General features: G+C 52.6%; 1 protein-coding gene across 19 annotated transcripts in view; it reads left to right on the forward strand.

The window, feature by feature from the left end:
- LOC121459804 (actin-binding LIM protein 2) overlaps positions 1-23,296 on the forward strand; it is a 123,945-nt gene that overhangs the window by 33,596 nt on the left and 67,053 nt on the right. For all 19 annotated transcript variants that reach the window (XM_041669809.1, XM_041669813.1, XM_041669820.1 and 16 more), the window contains exons 2-6: positions 7,061-7,204; positions 11,293-11,476; positions 16,973-17,088; positions 20,020-20,146; positions 22,694-22,787. In XM_041669809.1, the coding sequence (XP_041525743.1) occupies positions 7,061-7,204; positions 11,293-11,476; positions 16,973-17,088; positions 20,020-20,146; positions 22,694-22,787 (665 nt within the window). The remainder of the gene's footprint in view (positions 1-7,060; positions 7,205-11,292; positions 11,477-16,972; positions 17,089-20,019; positions 20,147-22,693; positions 22,788-23,296) is intronic.

A 23,296-nucleotide genomic window follows, 5' to 3' on the forward strand; every position in this document is an offset into this window, starting at 1 on the left:
TGGCAGAAGTGGGACACAGACAGATCAGTTGACAACCACCCACAGGGATCCAGGCCAGCATGCAAAGTGTGGTTTCTCCTGTCCCAGAAGGTACTTCCCAGCCCGAGCCTCCATCCCATGTCACTTTTAGAGGCTCTCCTGCCTACCGTGGGTTCACCACACTGTGATATCGGCTTTCCACCTAGAGCGTCCTCCCAGCTCATTGTCACAGAACCACCTGAAAGGGAGAGGGACTTAGACATTACACCCCTCTCTGTGGATAAACCAGAGCCACGGGACCGAGAAATGCCTGGTCACAAAAACCTCGCTTCGTATCTTTAGAACAAAGAACACTCAGGAACCCCAGAGCAGCCGTTTGTGTTTCAGCAGCAGCTGAAAGACTCTCCAGAGCTCCCTTGGCCGCTAGAGTGTGACAGCCATTAACAACCCTCGCTTTGGCTGACCCGCCTTTTCTACCTCTCCTCCTACCCTAGAAAATAGAAAGTATAATCAACCTGGGCTTCTGACTTCTAGCCAGGTCCGGGCCCCTCTTCAAGGGTCCAGGGACCACTGGTGCTTAGGCAAGGATGGAACACAGTATGGGAGTCAGGCCATGCAAGGGAATAAAGTGTTGAAAAGACTCAGGGATTTCAGCACGGCTAGTGCTTGGCCATCCAGGTCAAACAGGAGTTTGGCTGCCCCACAGCTCATGTGCCTGATGTAGCCCCTCCTGCCATGTGTGTATGTGGTGTCCCGCTGGCACATCTATCTCTGCCAGTGATTTCCAGACCAGCCTCAGACCCACACTGAGTCATTCTCCTAGGTGGGACCACACCCAGCCTCTTCTATAGGAGGTGGCTGGCCATTTATGGTGAGGTGGGGTCCACACTGGAGCGTGTCCAGGACCAGGACCTTTTGCCTTGCTCGCTGGACCATACTGGTCTTCCAAGGTCCAGTATGGTTCATTGCACTGGATAAGGTCTGAAGTGTTGATCAGGAAAATTAAGGAAGGAAAAGGGGAACTGTTAATGTCCTTAGGGTCACGGCACTGGCCCTGCAGGCATGACTTACACAGGGAAGTTGGCAGAGTTTGCAGAGTTCCCGATGACTGGTATCACTGAAGGATGGGCCGGTGACTGGGCAATGGGAACGGCAAGGCAGAGCTTTTTGACAGCATCCTTGCTCGGGATCCCATGGGAGAAGCTGGAGATAACATATATACATGTGACACATGGTGCCGCCCCAGGTTTGATGAGGAGGGACTGCAGGACTTTGAGAACCTAGAATATCCACTTAGCCTTTCAAGGACTGTGTGTGGGCCCTGTTGCAGGCATTGCGATCCCTTAAGAGATAGTTTCCCTTTTCTGTAATCCCTTCCTGACCCAGCCTATAGCATCTTGGCCTCTGAGCCCAGGAGGGAGCTTTGTCCCCAGATGCCACCTCTGTCAGACACCACAGGGCGCTTCTCTACCTCAGTGTGACCTTCAGAATTCTTCAGACTAGCCCCAATTTGCAGGTTTATACAAACAGGCTTTGAGAGTCTGGCCATTTCTCCAATATCATTCAGCCGACTCTTTCTCGGCTTCTCCAGGCTCTAGGGCAGGTGCCCAGCTGGAGTCTAGCTGTGGGGATAAGAGGTGTGAGTTGCAGTGAAGTCCTGTGGGTGCTGTCCTCACAGATAGAGTTAAAGTTGACGGTCTCCATAACCTGTTCTTTTTACTCTGACAAGGCTCCCTGGCGCTGGGGGTTCATTGTCACAGGGCTTAAGTATAAGTAGTCACAGCCTGGTGTGACTGATCCCTACCACTTGAGTTGACACTTCTTGTTATTATCACAGTAAGAGGTTGTTAACCACCTATTAGAGTCGATCTAGAAATTACGGAGCAACAATCTTGCACACTTGTATTTAGGCCTTGGGTGTAGCATTTCCTTGCAATTGACAGAAAGGGCAGAGTTCCCAGCATGGCTTTTCCATGTTGTCACATCTTGCAATGCTGTAATATGTGCATTAGGACCTCTGGGACAGCATTGACATACACCATTAACATGTCTGTGACTGAATTAGGTTCCATGCTCGTTTTGTAGGTCCTGTGGATTTAGACAGATACTATGACATGCCTCCACCTTTCCAGTGTTATCAGGCTGCTCTTAGAGTTTCCCAGTTCATTCCCCTCTCCCAACCCTAAACCGGCTCTAGAGACCATGTTGGCCTTGAACTCACAGAGCTCTGGCTGAGTGTGCCTCAAGTGCTTGCATTAGAGGCGTGCGCCACCTCACCCGGCAGTCACTTACCAACTGTTGCCAGGTTTGCCTTTTCCAGAAAACTGTGGTGGAAATCATGGGCTGCAGCATTTCCAGATTGGCTGCTTTCCCTTGGTGACATGTGTTTACGGTCCCTCCGTAGCTCCTCAGGGATCAGCATCCAGTTCTGCTTAATGCTAAGTCACCTTCTATGCCCAGGGGTTTCTCTGCTGCCCTGCTGGAGGCATACAAGAGATTTCTGCCTCATCTCAATCCCGCAAGTCCATCATGATAGGCTTTGAGTCACTTGACTCCTTCCAAGGCCTTCCCTGTCTGGGGCAGTTGACAGACAGATGGCAGTGACCCTCTAGCATGCAGATGCCATGCCCAGGTGCCTGCAGTCAGGTGTGAAGGCCTGCCAGCCTGGGGAAATCCTGGAGAACTTTCTAGAGGCAGGGGCACAGGGGTTTGCTCTTAAGGCGGAGGTGGAGACCCAGAGGCCTTCAGCTCAGGCTCTAAGGAGCCCGTGCATATCCAGGAATGACTAGGAAGCCCAGAAGAAACCACCAGCTGTGATTCTGTGAACTAGAGCTGGGGTTGGCAGGGGACGCTGGAGATTGACAGGCCCTGAAAAGTGAGCATAGATGCCTAGAAATGAAGCTGGTGTCTGATGAAGCTGGGAGTGTGGGTGCCTTATCAGCTGCTCCTTTGGGAGATGCCAGGATGCTTCACCTCGGACCAAGATGCTCAAGGGTTTCATTCCTCGGCTCTACTGATTCTAGGCCCCAGATCAGCCTCCTGGGAGGGAGCAAGCCTTCTGTCCTGCGAAGCCCCTTCCTCCCAAGTTGGAACAAGATGTAGGGTTTCAGGCCTTGAGTGATGCCTGCTCTCTCAAATGCAGCCCAGAGAGAGGCCCTCTGATGGGACAGACATAGTCAGGTCCCAGCCATGTATCCAGCCAAAGTCACTGGGATAAACAGCTATGGGATGATTTGGACTCACCAAAGACATTTGAAAATTCTGGGTCCCCTGGATTATTGGCCCTCTTATGAGCCTCAGGATTGCCTCCCTGCCCCCTCCTGATTGGTCTTTCCAAGTCTTGGCATGGCTGACCATGTCCTATTCAGCTGCTTTTGGCCTCAAGTTTCTTGCTTGTGAGGTAAGCACCATGTTGGCTTCACAGGGGTGTCAGGAGGGCTAAACAGACCCCTCAGGAGGGTGCTGAAAAGAAGGCTACAAGTTACACTGTTGTGTTCTCTGGTGACTGACTTCACAGCATCTGGCCTGGAGCCAGGGAAGGGGGAATCTGTGCCCTGCCCAGCCCAAGCCAAGCAAGGACAGAGATGTCTGCCTCAGAGGCGCCTAGGTCTTTGTTGGCTTTGTTCGGGTAGTTTATTAGTTGAAAAGATTGCTTTTTCTTAACAGTTATGTGCCCCTGGTTGCCAGGCTGTCTTTGACCTTCAAGGACAGCTTGTTCAGCTTTGCTTCGTGGTTTTAGGGTCACTGGATGAACCACACCAAATCCCTGCATCCTGAGTACTCCTCCTCTGCCAGCATTCAGCTCCCTGTCATTGTCTCCCCCTCCCCTCATAGATGCCCAATGCCGCACGGGACAGTCGGAGACTCTTCTTGCCTGATGTCCTCCTATCTGTCTGACTGTCTTGTTGTCCACAAGTAGCTGGAGATGGCCTGATTCTGCCTGCTACTCTGAGAAGCACTGACAGGGTGGAATGAGAAGGAAGCAAGCAGGACGGGCAGGCTTGCTATTACCTCTCCGTGGGTACACTTGACCTTGCTAGTCCACAACTGCATCAGGTTCTAGGGCTGAATACTACTAGGGGCAAAAGATGTGCACGTCAAATCTGCAACCAGTTCACTAGTCTAGAGGGATGCTTAGCAGGCTTTTCCTGGCATTCCTCTCTTGGCCTAGCTCAGCTCTCCTTCTAACCACCAGAGGGCAGCACCACTACCAGATCCACAGCTCCAGGCAGCTCTAGTGGGCAGAGTGGGATCGGGCCAGCAAATCCACACTCTTAATATAGCTCTACCCTCAAACCAGATGCATTTCCAGTAACTTAGGAACTGGTGCTGGGGATGGAATTCAGGGTCTTTGCAGGCTAGGCAAGTGCTGTGCTTCTGAGCCACACCCAGCCCCCACATAGTCCTGAATACATGGTGGTCATTGTTATGGAAAACATCAGTGTTTGCTGGGCTGGTTGCTAAGCAAATCCTTCTGCCCTTGATCCTGGTTTCCCCCAGGACCAGGGATGTGAGCAGAGGGTGGGTGGTTGGAAAGGACAGATGGAAGGACAGATCGAAGTCAGAGGGTGGGTGGATGTGCAGGACAGATGGAAAGGCGGGGGTGGGGAGCTGGGGGTGAGTGGAGTAGGATGGACAAGAACTCTCTCAAAGTCACACCCCACAAGAGGCAGAGCTGAGACTGTATCCCAGACCAGCTCACCCCACGGCTTATGGGACCCCAAAATCTGAAGATGACTTCTTGCTCACCTTGGCTTTGAGCCAGATTCAGGCCATATAATCCCGGCCTTGTCTGATCAAGAGAAGATGCTGCCCATTGTCCTTTGTGTCCCAAACTGGGAGGGCATAAACGTTCTGGAGCACTGCCCCACCCTGTATCTCTGAGCCACACAGGACTAGAGTGACTCACACGGATGACCCCCCCTGGACCAGCCATGCACAGCTGTGAGCATTGACATAGCCAAAAGCCCTGGCAACACGAGTCTCTCAAAGTCCCGCTGAGTCAGAGGCCCTGGCTCTCTGGCCTCCTGCCAGCTTTCTATAGTATGGGCAGATATTTCTGATCCAGTTCAGTAGTGAAGGGAGAGGGGGCAAGTGTCATGGAAGTTCCACCATGGCCAGGTCAAGGTGCTGGCTGGGAGGATGTGGGCATAGAGACCAGCTGCCTGTGACAGCAAAGGCTGTGGGCTGCATCATGCTGCTGCTGAGGGGCCACCACTGTTACTGAGGTCTTCAGACTAGCATAGGTCACAGAGGTGGGAAAAGTACTGTGGAAGAGGGAGGGTGAAGAGAACCCCCAGAAGCTATTGGCCTGGGTAAGCTGAAGTGGCACCTCGAGATAGATGTCTGAGTGACAGGTTAGGGGCTTCTATGGCCAGTCCTAGGTGGGAGACAGAGGCAGAGGTCAGGCAGCCCCTGTAGGTGAGCAATCCCATTTTGGGCTTGTTGGATCATGCTGCAAAGGTGTGGTTTAGCTGCCAGGATGTCACTAGAGATAACACCTGCCTTCTGCATGGCTGGCTATGGCACAGGGTTGTGTGGTGGAAGGAGCCGGGTTCTCTGGCTCGTGGCTATAGGCCATGGATCCCCACCCTGCATCTGTAGTCCCTGGGCATGGCTCTACATTGTTCTCAGCTTGATGGTTCAGACAGTAGCTGGTTAAGATTACTCTTGTGGACCGCTGTTGCAAGTGGTAGGTCCTGCCCATTGCAAGGGGAGAGGGGCAGATGGCTAGTGTGCTCCACTCTGTCCCCTCTATCACTGTCACTGTGTGTGTGTGTCCTGTGACTGCAATAATGAAGGTGAACAGCACTGGAGGACTGAAGCTGGGCAGGTTTGCTGGGCTGAAATTGAGGCTGTGGCTGTTCCTTCCATAGCTGCATGTGGAACCCTCACGTCACCTTTGCTGGTTTCTGAAGATGCCAGCTCTCATGGCTCATGGTCCTTCCTCCCTAAGACTAGCTACACTGTGTCTCTCTGACCTCTTTCTTAATCATGTGTCAACTGACTACCCAGGAAATGTCCATTGATGATATTAGGCCATGCTGGACAGCCAATGGCCTTTCCTTGGCCTCTTCACTCCCTGTCTGAACTTCAGAGACCCCATGTCCCATACACGGCCATAATGTCCCAATATACATCTGGGTCCATTGCTGGAGTGGCAAGTCTATGCATCAACCGAGTGTGTGGCCTCTCTAGGCCAGGGCCTGGTAGTCCCTTCCTTCTGGCCACAGACCCACATGATCCCTGTATGGCAACCTGGGACCTGTGGCTCTTTAGTTCTTCTAGTAAACTCAGTTTTGCTTTAGTGTAAAAACTTGAGAGTCTCCTGGATACTTCCCTGTTACAGGGCTGCTGAGTGGCAGACGTGAGGCTTCCATACCATGGCCCAGCATCCCATGTGCTGGCATCTGCAGGTGCTTTAGTAGGCCACAGGGTCATTCCTGGTGCCTGGATGTGCCTGGTCTTAGGACCACAACCCTGGCTCTTGAACTGGTGGTCTTCAATGCCTCCTTCAACTGCCTACCTGACTGTGGTTGACTCTTGCGGGTTATTGACAATGTTTAGTCTGGTGTTTTGGGACCCGAAGGAAATGTGGGACCATTTCTCAGAGGGATGCAGCTGTCTGAAGAAGAGGCTAAAGGGTCCCAGGGCTGCAGGGCCACTGAGATGTCTGGTTGGTGATGTCCCTCTGAGACTCTGGGTGTCGACATTGTACTGGATGAATATAACAAGGGTTAGTTGCTCTTCCAGAGGGAACAATGGTTGCCTTGCTACTCCAGGAGTGCACAGAGATATGTTGGGACATCATAGATAAGTATGCAGCCGTATGGATACGACAACTCCCTAAGTAGAGGAGCCACAGAGCCCACAGTGGGTTTACCAAATGATCTTGGCCCTCAGAACTGTCACCTGTCATACAACTTGAATGTCACTTAACCCCAGAGGGAAGGAGGGGATGACCATTCACCTCATGCTATGTGGGCCCAGTGCTGAGGGTGAGGGCATGCCAGGAGGCCTCCTGTTTGCTCTCCCTGTGCTGAGTGTCCCTCATTTTAACCTGGCTCCTTTCTCCCTGCAGTATCGCAGCCCCAGGCTGCTCATGACCCTCTGGAGAAGCCAGCCAGCACGGCAATCCTGTGCAGCACCTGTGGGAATGTGTGCAAGGGCGAGGTGCTGCGCGTGCAGAACAAGTACTTCCACATTAGGTGCTTCGTGTGCAAAGGTGAGTGTGTACTTGGCCTTGTGCTTGGCCATAGAGTACCCCTAACTGGGCTTCCCAGCCACCCTTCTCGCTTTCTGAGTCTGGAAAGCTCTCTGGCCACACCTGAGCATCTGTAGAGTCCTGAGCCTGTGTCTTTCCAGAATACTGTCTAGTGTGACAAAGGAGTACTCCCAGGGAGATAGGGAGACTCTGGGTCTGCAGGGGTGGAGGCATGAAGCTAGCCCAGAATCAGAGATGCCAATCCTGGAGCCACTGGGGCACTGCACAGAGTGCCAGCGTCCTTTGCTGGCTGTGCAAAATCTGTAGCAAGCAGTGTTCAGGGGGGATTGCTGCACTGATGCTGCCTCCCTCCTGCAGTGGCCCTGTTAACGTTCTAAATGAAAGTCACTCATTTTTCCTTGCTTATAAAAAGTAGCCTAAAAAAACAGTAAACTTAAATAATATCAAGAAGATAAGAAGAGGGCCTGAAGCTGTGTGTGCGGCCTCTCCAGCATGTGTGTCTGTGTGCAGACCCTCCAGCAGGTGTGCCTGTGTGCAGGGCCTCTCCAGCATGTGTGTCTGTGTGTGCAGGGCCTCTCCAGCATGTGTGCCTGTGTGCAGGGCCTCTTCAGCAGGTGTGCCTGTGTGCAGGGCCTCTCCAGCAGGTGTGCCTGTGTGTGTGGCCTCTTCAGTAGATGTGCCTGTGTGTGAAGCCTCTCCAGAGAGTGTGCCTGTGTGCACGGCCTCTCCAGCGTGTGTGTCTGTGTGTGCGGCCTCTCCAGAGGGTGTGCCTGTGTACACGGCCTCTCCAGAGGGTGTACCTGTGTACACAGCCTCTCCAGCGGGTGTGCCTGTGTGTGCGGCCTCTCCAGCATGTGTGTCTGTGTGCATGGCCTCTCCAGCGTGTGTGTCTGTGTGCATGGCCTCTCCAGCGTGTGTGTCTGTGTACACGGCCTCTCCAGAGGGTGCACCTGTGTGCGTGGCCTCTCCAGAGGGTGTGCCTGTGTACACGGCCTCTCCAGAGGGTACACCTGTGTGCGTGGCCTCTCCAGTGGGTGTGCCTGTGTGTGCAGCTTTTCTAGCACACCTGTCTGTGTTTGAAACCTTCTCCTCTGCCCTGCATTTCATGTGCATGCTGGGGACTAAGCACACCTCCCCCCAACATCTAAGAAATGTGAGAAAAAGTACTCACAGGGTGCAGTACTGGACATGGCGTATAGTCTCACAGAGCTGGTAGTGTTAAAGGGATAGTGTTTTGGAGCCCACGGATGCATCCCTGCAATTTGGGCAAGTACTATGCCCGTGCCCTCTGACTTGGCAGTGATGATTTCCATGGCTGTCTGGAGACTGACACTGCCTTCATCATGGTGACCTTCAGTGAGGGTAGAAAGAATAGTAGTCAAATCCTTGGGACATAGAGGTCTATAGGGAGCGTCCAGAGGCTTCCAGAAAGGAGTCCATTGAGGAGGTACATTTGGCTGTACCTTGAAGATAGAAATTTGCCAGACAAGAATAAAGCTGCCCTAGATGGGAGGTGACCCCACCAAGACAGCTGTGTGTGGGGGAAGGGAGAGAGGCTGGTGACTGACCTTAGAGAAAGGATGTAGAACTAGGAGCATCTAGGGGTTTGATTCCAGGTCCTCTCTGGCCCCTGAGCCTATAGAGGTGCCTGGGCTTCTGTTTGAGGAGCACTACCCGCTCCACTCTGGTCCCCTGGCCCAGCTACAGCGTATAAAGTAAGTCCTGGTGTTGAAAAGAGAATCTTCTGCAGAAGGGGCCACCCCCAAAACACCCCTGGTGCTGTCAGTTTTGGATGGTCAGCCTCCACAGGAGAAACATGGCCTGTGGGGTAGTGACGGGAAACAGCCTGGGCTAGCTCTTACTGGGTCTCATTCTGGGACCCTGAGGGATCTGCCTTCAGCTGAGCCAGACACCAGCCTTCAGAGGCCTCATCCTAGGGCACCAGCAATGGCTCTCAGTGGTGTCCCAAGAGCCACCAGGTTTGAGGGCGTCATGGGCATCCCTGATGCTTTCTCACAATGACACCCCATCTTTCTAGCCCCTTCCCCACTGTCACACATGATAAAAAACTCCAGAATCCTTTGTGATAGCCACCCCAGGACTGTGACTGGGGCTGCTTGAGAAAAAAAAGCGATCACATGGGCACCTCACTCCCAGCATGGCCAGGAAAGCCTGCGCCGCAGACTCCACAGAACGGGTGTGAGTCGGGGGCTGGAGGGCCAGCCTATTCTGTCATCTCACACAGTTCCAAACCACCCATCCCCAGAGAAAAGGTCATGTCCGCTCTGGGGGACTTTCCTACAGAGAGCAGCAGCCACTATCTACAGCCTGGATGCAGAACCCCAGAACCTGCAGAAAACGCTAGGTGTGAGTGTGCATCGGCTTAGCCCGGCACTGGTGAGTAGGCAGAGGCAGGAGGATTCCCTGGAGCTCACCAGGCAGCCAGCGCAGCTGAATCTGAGAGCCCCTGTTTCAAAAGAAAACATGGAGAGCGGCCGAGGAAGACGTCCAGCGTTGTCCGCTGGCCTCCATAGACACACAAAGACATACGAATTACACACAAGAAAGAACGAATTCCAAGAAGTGACCCTGACCCTGCCCTCCCATCAGCTGCTGCCAACCCTCGTGTCCCTCAAAAATGAACACCTCCCCACTCCCTCCAGGCCTCTGCTAACTTGATCCTTCTCTAACTGTAATATGATAGAGGCGCATTGTCTCGACGAGGGACTTGAGTTACTGGTGAACTTGGACTTTTTATTTTTAGGAGCAGAGGTCTTGGATGTCACTGCCTTGGGGTGACCTTGGGATCCTCAGAGCAGCCAGAAACCAGGAGGCAGCTGAGGCAGCAGGGCCAGGAGCCAGCGGAGTCTTGCAGGGCATGGGGCATGCCTGTCTGTCTCCCTATGTTATAGTGTGACTCTCTCGGCTCTATGTCTCTGCACGCATTCCTCTTTCAAGGGCTGACCAGTGTTGGCACAGCTGTGGCAAGCAGACACAGCCTAGAGTCAGCACCTTGAATACTTGTGACTGTCTGTCTCCAAGGCACAGCGGTATAATCCTGTGCAAATCTGTCAACCCCGTGGCCTGTTCTCACAGAAGAACATTTGTTTGATCTATAGTGGGACAAGATTAAACCTTGGGTTTCATTCCCAGACTGGGTGTGGAGAAGGAATCCAGCATGGCTCCAGGCTGGCATCTAGCCGCCATAGGCTGTAAGGAATGTACATGCATGTACATGACATGGAAGGTCCCTCTTGTTTTGTACCAGGAGCCGTGTTTCGGCAAATGGCATTGTTGTGACAACTTCTAGGCTATTCTATCTGAGATGCTGAATGGCTCACTCGCGTGTGCTTCTGGGGCTGGAGAGTGTGAGTGAGGAGCACACTGTGTCCCCAGAAATTGACCTGGGGCCTGCCAGCTGTTGCTCACCAGCAGTCCCAGAGTAGATACTTCGGTCCACAGCCCGCAGTCTTCTCTGCTCCTCCACTAGGCTCAACAGTCTCCGCTCCCGGGAGTTGTGTGTCCAGACAAGAGACTAGAGGCTCACAGTGAGCCTGTGGGTTTTCCTTCTGCTCTGGATCTGGCCTTGCTATGTTACAGGGGCCAGGGGCTGAGACCTGTGAGAACTAGATACCAGGGGGAGGCACTGGGAAGTTTCTCTGTGGACTAGGGGACCACGTATGGGCTCAGCTGTCTTCTCACTGACAACCCAGAGCAGCCTCTCTCTCTCCCTCTCTCTCTCTGCCGTGTGCATACATACACGCACACACCTGCTCACCCATTCTAACACTGAAGCAGCTTGAAGGGGCTCACAAGGTCTTAGAGGCCAAAGAGCCTCTTCACGCCCTAGAAATGGTGGGAAGCTGGTCCTGCCCTCAGTTCCTCAGTGCCTATTTCTGGAAACTTCTACAAGAAAAACACACACGACTCTAGGCTAGCAGCGAAGCCTGTGTCTGTCCCTGGAGTACCATCCTGGGTAACCTTAGGCATTTGGATTTGTAGGACCTTGTAACAGGTGGGGTCAGATCTGCTGGCCCTGAAACGTGAGTTGGTCAGTCTGCTAATCCAGCCTTTGATCTTCTCCCCAGCTTGTGGCTGTGACCTGGCCGAGGGTGGCTTCTTCGTACGACAGGGTGAACACATCTGCACACGTGACTACCAGCGGCTCTATGGCACTCGTTGCTTCAGCTGTGACCGCTTCATTGAAGGGGAAGTGGTGTCAGCACTTGGCAAGACCTATCACCCTGACTGCTTTGTGTGTGCTGTGTGCAGGTAGGTGGCCTAGCCTCTGCCCTGGCGACCTCTGCCCCTTCCTTCTGGCCCAAGCCCTGGCTCCACTCCATCTTCCCACATCAGGCACGGGGAGGTACAGCGGTTTGTTTGGGGTCATCCAGAGCAGGTTCAAGAGAGAGCTGGCTGTGAGCAGAAGCAAGGGCTGGTCTTTGCACACCATCTCTGTTCACTTCCTCTGGGTCTTCAAGTTTCCCAGGCTCAATCCCACCACAACCCTTACTGCCCTCACCTGGGCCTACCCTGGGCCTTGCCCTCTTGTGCTCCACCATCTTTTGACTCCTGGCAGGACTCAGCTGCCTCCATCCAACCCCACGGTAAACCCTCTTACCCCTGGTCTCCAAGGTGGCTCTCCCTAGCTCACCCTTGGCCTTGGTCTCAGCTCCACTCCTGTCTACATTGCTTCCTGCCACGCCTACCCAGATGGCAGTCTGTCCCTGTGCACCCACTCCCACAGGCCAAGGCCCTACTTCCTATGTCCCTGCCTGCAGATGGCATGGCCCTATCCCCAGAAGTCTCACACAGTACCTTCCTCAAACCCACCCAGCCACCGTCCTGGCTCTGAACCCCACAAATGACTGCTCTCTGCCTGATCCACACCACTGCCACCTGTTCCCAGCATCCCTGGACTCCCCCTCCCTGTCCCAGGCTCCTGATCCTGAAAGACCCCAGCTTCTCAGCCTGTTATTCCTAATTCCTGCCATTGCCTCTTTCCATCATCCATTCAGCCCATGGGTGCTGGGCCCAGGGCTCCACAGGCATTGACTCTGGCCCTGGAACCTCAGCCTCTTAGACGCCTCCAGAAGGGGAAGCAGGCCCTATAAGTAGCTCCATGGTCCCTCAGAGTCAGTCTCCATCCGGAAGCAGGAGTATGGTAGCTCCTTCCTCCTCCTCTCCCTTCTTCTTCCCTCACACCCAGTAGGTCCCTTCTTTCTTCCTCTGTCCTGTCTCTCTGCATGCTGACCCATTCTGGTTCATAGCTGTGTCTTGCCCAACACCATGGTACGATCTTGTCACAGGTAGCTGGGAGACGGCAGGGCCTGGGAGACCCGATTCTGGTCCCTGGTACCTGGCATAGAGCAAGTGGACTCCCCATGGAGAGTCTGGATGCCACCCTGGCATGCCTTCTGACCAATGGCAGCCTTTCTGGGGTCCCTGTACCTCCCTCCCCTGCCCTCAGGAAAGGCCCCTGGCTAGCAAACACGGGTCAGGGTGAGGAGCAGAGTGTGCTTGGCTGTTCCCAGTGTTGCTGTGTCCAGCCTGGGTGGTGTTTCCTATGTCCTTTCGAAGCACTCAGCTATAGTCACAGCATGTACCCAACGCCAGAACGGAGCCTTTGACCAGGAGACATCGGGGAGGAAGCTCAGTGGGGGACATTTCCCGTGGAAGAGTTGCAGTGTGCTCTCTAGTGTGGTTGGGTCAGAGGTCTCCAGAAATACCTTAATGGTTTCCATGCGCACCCTGAGAGCCCACCTTGGGCAATCTACCAAAGCACAAGTGACAACTGGCAGCACCGTTCAGGGTGTAGGGTAGGGTGGGGCTCTGATACTGCACATAGCCAGACTAGACACCACACAGAGTTGGCCTTCAGCAAGCACACACGGAGCTGGGGCCACAGTCCTGCTTCCTGCTGGAGGCTGACTCCGGGGGACCACAGAGAACAGAGCGAGGTGTTTCCTGGCCAGGGCGAGATGACGAATGGAAAGGTGGTATTGGCAGGATGTATGAGACAAGGGGAGAGAATGTGAGTCTCAGGCCAAACACCTAGTCACGTCAGCCACATCACCATCAAGAGGCCTTCACTCCATGGCAACAAATGCCCATGTGAAATGCTTTAAAAGGAAGAGCCCTGCCCTTCTCTGCCCTACCCTGCCCATTATGGTTTCAGAAGACTTTGCCACACTAGATGGATGCGTAATGTTGCTGGTGCTGCCCACATTCAAGATGGATTTCCTTCCTAGAAACACTCTCAGATAGACCCAGAGGTCGTGTAATGCCTGCCAGATATTTCTCAATCCAGTCAAGCTGACAGTCAACATGAGCCATCAGTGGGGTGAGGGATGGCCAGGCTGCTGTGCTGTACACAGTTCCCAGTGGCACTGAGTTCTAAGCACAGTGGACGGTCCTTGCTGGGCACTGCCGGGGTGGTCCACCCTGGAGCAGAGGCTGTTATGCACTCACAGATGAAGGGTGAGCCTCCTTGAGATGTCCCTAAAGACTGGCAGTCCTCCCTCCTTCCAGGAAGGTGTGAGAACCCTGCATCCAACTGCATAAATTCTATCATATCCAGTGTTTACTCAGAAGTGTAGACCCCAGATAGACGACGATCCAAACATGAAGAAAGGTTTGTGGAGACTACCAGGGTTGATATCAGCAGATGCAGACATGGGGACAGTCATGTCCACTCTGTTGCTGTTGAACAGAGACTGTGCCCAGAGTGGGAGAGCTATGGTGGTACAGAAATAAACTTCTGGCCATCTAGAAGCCAAACATGCTGCTCCTGATGTGATCAGCCACATGCAAAAAATTAATAGAAGCCCAAAAATGGCAGTAGAAACTTTCACACTGGCGCACAGAGGAGTAGGTATAGAGCCACTGTCTGCCTCTCTATTGGTCTACCTGTCTGTCTGCCTGATTGGAGACAAAAACCAGTCCTTATGGAATATTGGTTGAAAATTGTCTAGATTTGATGAAATCTAGAAGCCTATAGCCCGCAAATCTCAGAGACTCTAAAAGGAGAGTAACCTGATATTCAGTCAACCCTATGTGAGAATTCATTGAGACATCACAGCCACACTGCTAAAGATATGCAAGAAAAAAAGTCTAAAAACACCGGGAAAAATATAACTGCCACACAGAACCCCCCACCCCAAAAATAAAATAAAACACCATGTCTGTGGAAGAGAATGAGTGTTGCAGGGAGGGGCCCATGTTAGGTGCCAATCTGTAGGAAGGAGGGCTGTTTGTCCCAGCTAGCTTAGATCTGAAATAATCACACAGAAACTGTATTAATTAAAACACTGCTTGGCCCATTAGCTACAGCTTCTTATTGGCTAACTCTTACATCTTAATTTAACCCATTTCTATTAATCTGTATATCACCACAAGGTGTGGCCTACCAGCAAAGTTTCAGCATGTCCATCTCTGGTGGTGGATCCATGGCATCTCTCCTTCCACCTTCCTTCTTTCAGCATTCAGCCAGTTTTTCCCACCTACCTAACTTCTTCCTTATCAACAGGCCAAGGCAGTTTCTTTATTCATTAACCAATAAGAGCAACACATAGACAGAAGGACCTCCCCCATCACATGGGAGACAGACGATGTTTGTAAGCACCAACAGGAAAATGAGATCCACCCGTGCTGTGTTTAGCCAAAGTCCTCCTGAAGAAGGCCAGACTCAGCCCGAGGCCATTCTGCAGGATGATTAACCTGACCCAGAGTTGACTGACCTTGTTGATAAAAATGGTGATTGAAATGTTCTGAAATCAATTGTGATGATGGTGTCCCAGCCCTGGGCACACTAACTCCATTGGGTTATACACTGAGGCATGAGAATACTGAGCATCAATAAATATGCACCATAAAAAGAGACAGAGACAAAAGTCTTTATTGGACACACAAGAGCTAAGTGAACTTGACCCCAGCAGGCCTGCCCTGCTACAGGGTGATGGTTTTGCAGGCTGGAGGGAAGATATTAGCAGAATCTCAAAGGAGCTTGCAGTAGGAGGCTAGCCTCGGCAATAGACTGAAGTTCTATGTCAGAGCAGACAAAAACATAAAATCTATAAAACATGGAGCAATAAATCCTTCCTCTCAAGATGTTTTTTTTTTTGGACATTTTGTCATAGCAACGAGGAAGTAACCTATATAGGCCAAATATGTAAAGAACTTCTACAATCCAAAGGAAACATCCAGAAGGAGCCGAAGGGTTTAACAGATGCTTCACCAAAGAACATATGCAAATGACCAAAAGATACAGAAAACACACCTCATTTACACCATTAGCTAGTGGGGACATTGACCAAAACAACTGTAAAATGGCAGCTGTGCCTGCTGGCATAGATACAAAGAATGGTGGGTAATAGCAAGAGCTATGACAGCCAGGCCACACGGCAAGGGCTGAGACGTGAAGTGATGCAGTTTCCTTAGAGACAGAATCACGTAGTAGGTGACCAGGAATTCCACTCTGGAAAAGGAAGTCCCACGAGGCAGGTGTCGGTAATTCCAAGTGGTAACAACCCAGATAGATGCCTTTGGACAGATGTGCTGGAGTAATACTCAGCCCTGAAAAAGAACAAACTGTTGACATGAGGAATGGCAACATGGGCAGATCATGGCAGTGTGGCCCTGAACAAAAGGCTCGAATGGATGGCTCTGTTGTCTGGGATATGGGAAGTGGGGTAGCAGATGAGAGCCCCGGGGACATTTTACACTGGCCAGATGTTCCATGGCACGATGGCGCTGATTATACTGAGAACATTTTCTAGAATAATCTCTGTTAAGTAATTCGAGCTTGTAGGGAAATGGCCACTGGGTGTTCACAGCCCTGGAGTCTAGGCTAGCCCGTTCCACCATGGATGTCTGAATGGATGGCTGATGTGGGAGTGCCATATATCAATCTGTTGATTTCATTGGTTAAGTAATAAACAAACTGCTTGGGCTCATAGCTTAGAACATAGGTGGGTGGAGTAAACAGAACAGAATGCTGGGAGGAAGAGGAAGTGAGGTAAGACGCCTCAGAGAGAGACGCCATCCTCCCCTCTCCCAGGCAGACGCACGCGATGAAGCTCCGACCCAGGATGGACGTAGGCTAGAATCTTCCCGGTAAGCGCACCTAGCTGTGCTACATAGAATATTAGAAATGGGCTAGTCCAGGTGCGAGAGTTAGCCTAGAAGAGGCTAGATAGAAATGGGCCAAGCAGTGTTTAAAAGAATACAGTGTCCGTGTAATTATTTCGGGTAAAGCTAGCCTTGTGGAGCTGGGTGGGAACGCAGCCCAGCGCAGCTCCTAGCCATGTGGGCGGCCGGGTGCCGGGGACGCAGCCCTGCTGCTCTTATTACTACAGATGACAAGCCTGTGATGCGTGTCGTTAGTCTTCTCTTGCAGGTGAGAAAGGGGAACACAGAGAGGCTGTGTAATGTATTGAAGCTGAACAGCTGGAGTATGTCTTAGCATATTAGAGACTGTCAGTGACTCCTACTCAGTCCTAAAGTCCCCCTGTACCTGGGGAGATGCATCATGGTAGCTTTCAGACCACAGCACTGGCAGGCAACAAGTGCCGGCATCCATGAGCTGTGGGGAACCCAGGTCAGCCAAAGGATGAGGAGGTTGCAGGACCAGCCAGCAAGGCTGGGACCTGGGCCCAGTCTAGTCTGTCAAGTTCTTGATCTCCCAGAAAGAGGACCATCTGCTGAGTCAGGAGTGACACCGAGAGAGAAAGACCGGAGGTGCCAACAGGATGTTCACTTTCATTTCAGGTTGCCATTTCCTCCCGGGGATCGTGTGACCTTCAATGGAAAGGAGTGTGTGTGCCAGAAGTGTTCCCCGCCCACGACGCTGGGCAGTAGTGCTCACCTGGCCCAAGGCCTCCGGAGTAAGTGTGGCTAGGCCTCTGTATGGTGGGGTGCTAAGCTGAAAGAGTGGGGGGGATGGGGGAGTGGCTGAGCCTGACGTTATGGGACCAGCACAGTAACAGAGCACTGAACAACGGGGACCCAGCAGGTAATCTCCCTGTTCCTGCCACTGAACCTCTGCACAGGCTGTGCCCATCACAGCCTCCTCAGGTTTTCCATTCCACATCCCTTCTGCTGTCACCTAGTGCTAGGCATCCTCCCCCAGGAAGCCTTCCCAGTCTCCTCTCTATCCTTCCCTTTTGGTGCCGGCACAAGACCTGGCCCACCTTGATGGCCAAGCCATATGCAGTGTACAGGGTGGGAGACAGATATCTCTGGGAAACCCTGTAGATCTCTCGTCGATTGCTAAGGATGTCCTATGACTGGCAGATAGGCAGTCTCTGTCACAGAACTGCTCTGCCACTGGCAGAGCCATGCAGGGCTGCCAGGGCACCAGAGGCATCAACAGTAGGCACTGTGTTCCCATGACAACACTCCTTAAAACCTTTCAGGGACAGGCATGGGGGAGGTTGTTGAGAGCAGCTTTATGGTGGCCCAGAGACACAGAATCCCAGGCAGAGGAACCCAGATAGTCCTCCACTCCCTACTCTGGAGTACCAGGTGGGTTGGTGGCAACAGAGTGGCAGTCATTCCTGGGACCTCTGCCGCAGCCCCAGCTCTGGCCACAGGACTAACCGTTAGAGCAGAGCCAGGCTCTCTGGTAGATGTCGTCTGTACCTGCCTTTCCTCATTCATTAGGTACAGTCTTTACACCCGGAACCTGTGCTTGCCTTTGCTCTCTGTGGGTCAGAGCTATCATTAGCCCTAAAGAACATCACTCTTGCCTTGGGATACACAAGTGACTTGGCAGCGGTTACGTAGCAGCTGGGAGGCAGTTAGTGCCTGGGTGTCAGGAGCCTCACCTGGAGATGGTCTCTGACACCTTTGCAGGAGGCATGTCTTCTGTCTGGTGTGGTGTCACCCATAGGCCAGCTGTTGTGTGTACCCAGAGAAGCTGCTCAGTCCCAGCACTATGGATATTTGGGGCCATTTTCTCTGGGGTAGCCTCTGTGCAGAGCTAGGCAAGAGGCCTAGCATCTCCTCCAATCCCACATTGCACACACAGAGGCCTGCCCCTATTGGAGCCATCAAAAGGGTCTCCAGATCTTGTTAAAAGTCCTCTGGGAATGAATCATCCCTGCCTGGGAGCCACTGGCTTGGTGCTCACAAAATGCGGCCTACCACCACATAAAACGCTGAACAACTGAGTGTCTCTGTAATCCCAGAACTAGCATGGTGGAGGCAGGAAGATCAAGAGTTCAAAGTCACCCTCAACTACATAATGAGTTTGAGTCCAGCATGGACTACCCTATGTCAACAAGCAAAAGCCCGAAGTGTGTGTGTACTGAGCACGTGCCGATATCTTCCTTGTCGTTACTGCCAGTGAGTACAGTGTTTGTGTGCTCCAGATAGCACTGGTTAAAAGAACATTAAGGCTGTGGTGGGGGGGGGGTTGTACAGAAGAGCAAAGGCTGTGCCTATTCTGAGACAAGACTTCAGTGTCCCAGGGGTCCTGGCTCCCAGCCCTGGAAATTAAGAAGCAGTTGTGCCCACACAGGCTGCACACAGCACATAATATACCCATACATAAGCCAGGCAGTGGTGGCACACGCCTTTAATCCCAGGACTCGGGAGGCTGAGGAAGGTGGATCTCTGAGTTTGAGGCAGCCTGGTGTACAGAGTGAGTTCCAGGACATCCAAGACTGCACAGAGAAACCCTGTCTCAAAAAAGCCAAAAATAATAAAAAATACCACCACATCCTTGCACAGATACATGCAGGCAGGATGCACATGTCCCCACAGTCACCCCTGCGTACTCTCCCTACACTCCCTGCCTGTTCCACTTTGCTAGGAGCCCACACATCCTTCAGTGAGTGGCAGAGACCCTGTTACAGCAGTTCCCTGTATGGAGGGACCAGTTTGCTCAGCAAAGTAGAGCCAGGACCCGAGGCCCAGAGCCCTCAGCATTATGTGGGCACAGTGGGAGGGCAGAGGCATCAGGCAGCCTCCTGATCAGAGCTTCAGACCAAGACACTGGCACCATGAAGAATGACTGGTCTTTGTGGCAGGGGTGGAGGTGGGGTTTGGAGAGAGTAAGCAGAGATGAGTAGGGCAGGCACCAAAGAAGCCATCTGGGCCTGGGATAGTTCCCAGCTGATGAGGGGACAGCACAGAGAGTAGAAGGAAAGAGAATTCCAAATGCAGGGGCCTCATAGCCAGAGGAGGATCTGGGGATTGTGGAGCAAAGGGAATCCCTAGGAGGGGGCTCCAGGCGGGTGAGATGAGCGGGGAGTGGAGGCGAAGGCTGAGACTCAGCTCTCCAGGAGGGAAAGCCAGAAAGGTGGGGAAGTGGGGCCAGGAGTAGGAGTGACAAGAAAGACTGGGGTTCAGATCTCTCCGGGGAGGTCATGTCCCTCTGGTGAGATTGCACATATTATGTGTAAGTTCAACATTCTGCCTCTAGCAAAGGGTGGGAAGTTCCTGTACCAGGAGCTGCCAGTGCATAACCAAGCAGGCTGCCCCAAGCCCAGGCCAGCCTAGACTCAGCACACCCTGGTGTGAGGATATGGTTCTGCACTATGATGGATCCCATCTTTTAGAAAGCCAGCTTCATCTCCGCCTTGGTTTACCCACTCTCCAGCCCAGGCTGCCTAGTGTCAGCGCTCCTCATACACAGGATCAAGCCTCACCACGAGCTGTGCAAGGGCTCCCTGGAACGGTGAGACAGGGTCCTTTTAGCACACCTCTGTGTCTGTACCTGTCCCCCAGGGCTGTTCTGGGTGATTGTGTGGGGCCTAAGATTCTGAGGGGTTGCTGGGCCTTGCAGTAAGTCTGTTTGTTCTCTATTTCAGGTTGTGGGGGCTGTGGCTTAGAAATCAAGAATGGCCAGGCCCTGGTGGCTTTGGACAAGCATTGGCACCTGGGCTGCTTCAAGTGCAAGACTTGTGGGAAACTCCTCAATGCAGAGTACATCAGCAAGTAAGTGTGGCAGACAGAGACAACCCAGAAAGGCCTTGCCAAATGCTGCAGGTGGAGCAGGGCGCCTAGTCCTGGTGGGTTGATTAGTCCTGCTCCTGGGTAAAGAGCCAAGGCTGGGACTTGCTCTGGTCCCTGCCGCCTTCCTTTTCCTCACTAGGAGCCATGCTGAAGTGGTTTGCAGCTCCAGCTCTGACTTGTGGCTCGAAGCAGAGGAATGGGGCTGCCAGCTCTGCCTCATAGAACACCTGCCTATGTTCCAGGATGTTACCACCTGCTTGGTGCCTGGACATTCCTGGCACTGGATGACCTGCAGAGCACAGAACAACTGATAGATGCTAGCTGCAAGGACTCATGAGTCTGGCTGTCCCCATGGGAACATGGGAGCTTACAGGCACATGTTCTGATCTGCAGAGATGGACTCTGGGATATCCTCTACCCATTGGCTCAGTACTCTCCCAGCATGCTGTTAGGGGGTGAGCCTGCCTGGGGAGGAGGCAGCATTTGCCAGAGGCCATGGAATCATGTCTTGAGCTGGGACACACACACACACACACACACACACACACACACACACACTGGCTTTTCCAAAGCTACTGGATTTCTCTGTAGCTTTGGAGCCTGTTCTGGAACTCTCTCATTAGACCAGGCTGACCTTGAACTCACAGAGATCCACCTGTCTCTGTCTCCTGAGTGCTGGACTTAAAGGCATGTGCCACCACTGCTTAGCTAAACTGGAATATATTTTAACCCTGGAATCAGGGAGGTGAGGCAGAAAGTGCAGGTGAAGTGAGCTGGGTGGTGATTGAAAGAGTGCCCCTAGCACAGGAATGTCCTCCTCCATGCTCCAAAATTGGAATCCATATAGGCATTGATTAGGTAGAAAAGGTCCCCTGGTAAGATTGCATAGAGTGGAGTGTGTGTGCACATATGCATGCGCACATGCATGTACACACATGCTCACATGTATGCATATACACGCATACACAAATACACATGTATGCACACAGTGCAAATAATGCACAGAAACATGCACGTTTGTGCACACCCATATGTACATGTATGTGCATGCATACATATGCATATATACAAATGTTCAGGAGGACATGTACAGAGTCCTAGAGGCCACTGTGTTCATGCTGGCACCCAGATCGACAGTATACTCTGTCACACGGGGATGAATAGAGTACCAGGGACCCCTCTGTGTTCCTGGTTAGAATACCATGTGACCCATTGATCACAAAATGAAACATTGCCTAAAGTGATGCTCCCAAGCCAAAGTGGGCTTCCACTCAGACAGATGGGTCTGCGAAGCCCGAGTCCCCCAGCCTCCATCACAGTCATACTGTGGGGTGTGACTCAGGCGGACAGAGCCTGGTGTGCAGGACTCTGAAGAAAATGGCAGAATTGCCCCATCAGGTACCACCCCACACAGGGCGTTGGTGGCTCACCCACACCAGCATGTTACTTAGCAGCCTCCAGAGCCATCCCAGAACTGAGGGGGAGAGCACACTGGTGTTGCCATGGAGATGGAATCTAAGAACTTCCTGGGTTTGCTGTAGATATATGAACTTGTGGGGTCTCTAGGTCTGTGTCCTCTCTCCTGGGATCAATGGAGGACAGTCACAGGGGGGCACCCAGCCCTGCAGCACTTACCCTGGGGTCTTGCGAGGGTCCCAGTATTAAGGGAAGGAGTGTGGCACCCAGTCTAAACCCCAACAGCCCAAAGATGCCTGCTTGTCATGGCTGCAGAAATCTAGGTAGAGTTCACCATAGTTGCAGCTCCAGTGGGTATGCAGGTGTCTCCCTCCTGTCACCTCCACACTAACTCCTGGTGAGCTGTGGCCCGTGGCTGAAGACAGCCGCAGCTAGCAACAGCAGTAGTCTCGGACATTGACAGTGCTTTCTTAAGCCAACCCCCAGCATCTCCTTCTCCTATGAAGACTTCGCTCTCATTTATCCTGTTTTAGTGGGAGGGGCTGAGGTTCAGACATGTTGAGTGGCACACTTGGAACGTGGCATTTGAGTCCAAGGCTGTTTTTATATCTCCTCCCAGGAACTCTTTCCCGTCCTAAGTGGAGTGATAAAGGTCCCACCTACATCCTCCATGCCTCCCTCATCATTCCCTTCTCCGAGCCCTCTCTCCTGCTTTTGTGGCCCTTCATCTATTGCTAGGCTCACAGTGCTGGGGAAAGAGGATAGGTAAGCTGGGGGATAGCCTGTCTGCACTGTCTTCCCATGACAGTGGGCTGATGGCTAGCCCATCACGGGAGAGTTGGCCATTCTCCTGAGCACAGCTTCTAGAACAGTCTACCTCTGCACTGACTCCTGCTGCCATCGTACAGCCACACATGAAGACACAGGCAGGAGGCAGTCTCATCTTTTCATATTTCCCATGAGTTGGCAAAGCAGGTGGTAAATACCTGTCCAGGAATTGTCCCTGGGAGCAGGAGGAAGCTGCCTGGCCTCCGTGTTCTCTTACGAATTTTGTTGCGTGTTGGGGACAAAGTGGGTGACCCCGTGTCGTGCTGACTGCCTGTCTCATTGCAGGGATGGGCTGCCCTACTGTGAGGCTGATTACCACACTAAGTTTGGCATCCGCTGCGACGGCTGTGAGAAGTACATCACAGGCCGCGTGCTGGAGGTGAGAAGCCCACGGCCGGGGCTGGCGCTGTCTAAGAGCTAAGTCATCTCAGAAAGAGCCCCGAATCCTTTAGCTGTCCCTTCCCTGTGCCCGGAACCCTTGGCATAATCCAAGCCCCTCCCTCTCCGTACAGATTCTTGCTAATGGTGCCACGCCGTGTGTGTCTCTTGTGACCCACTTCTTTTCCATAGCCTGACACAGCTCACTCAGATGTATGCACGGGCCAACATGTGTCACACACCTCCTCACATGGGACCTGAGACGTGCTAGGTTGGTCCCCTCGTTAAACACGGCATACTCTGATTTACTTGGTAAATAAGGCTACAGTGAACATCTTTTCCCAAGGCTCAGTTCATGCTAGCAATCTCTGTACTCTCGTTCAGATAAGTCCACAGAAACATGGATGCTGAATCAAAACTGCAAACACTTGCACAGTTTGTGGCAGTCACTATAAATTACTTGCTTTTTGGTTAGAGTCTTCTGGTCCTCTCCCACCTCACCCTTGGCCG

This window comes from Microtus oregoni, unplaced genomic scaffold (assembly GCF_018167655.1).
Source record: "Microtus oregoni isolate MIOR12 unplaced genomic scaffold, Mior012 000019F_ref0000042, whole genome shotgun sequence".
Taxonomy (NCBI): Eukaryota; Metazoa; Chordata; class Mammalia; order Rodentia; family Cricetidae; genus Microtus; species Microtus oregoni.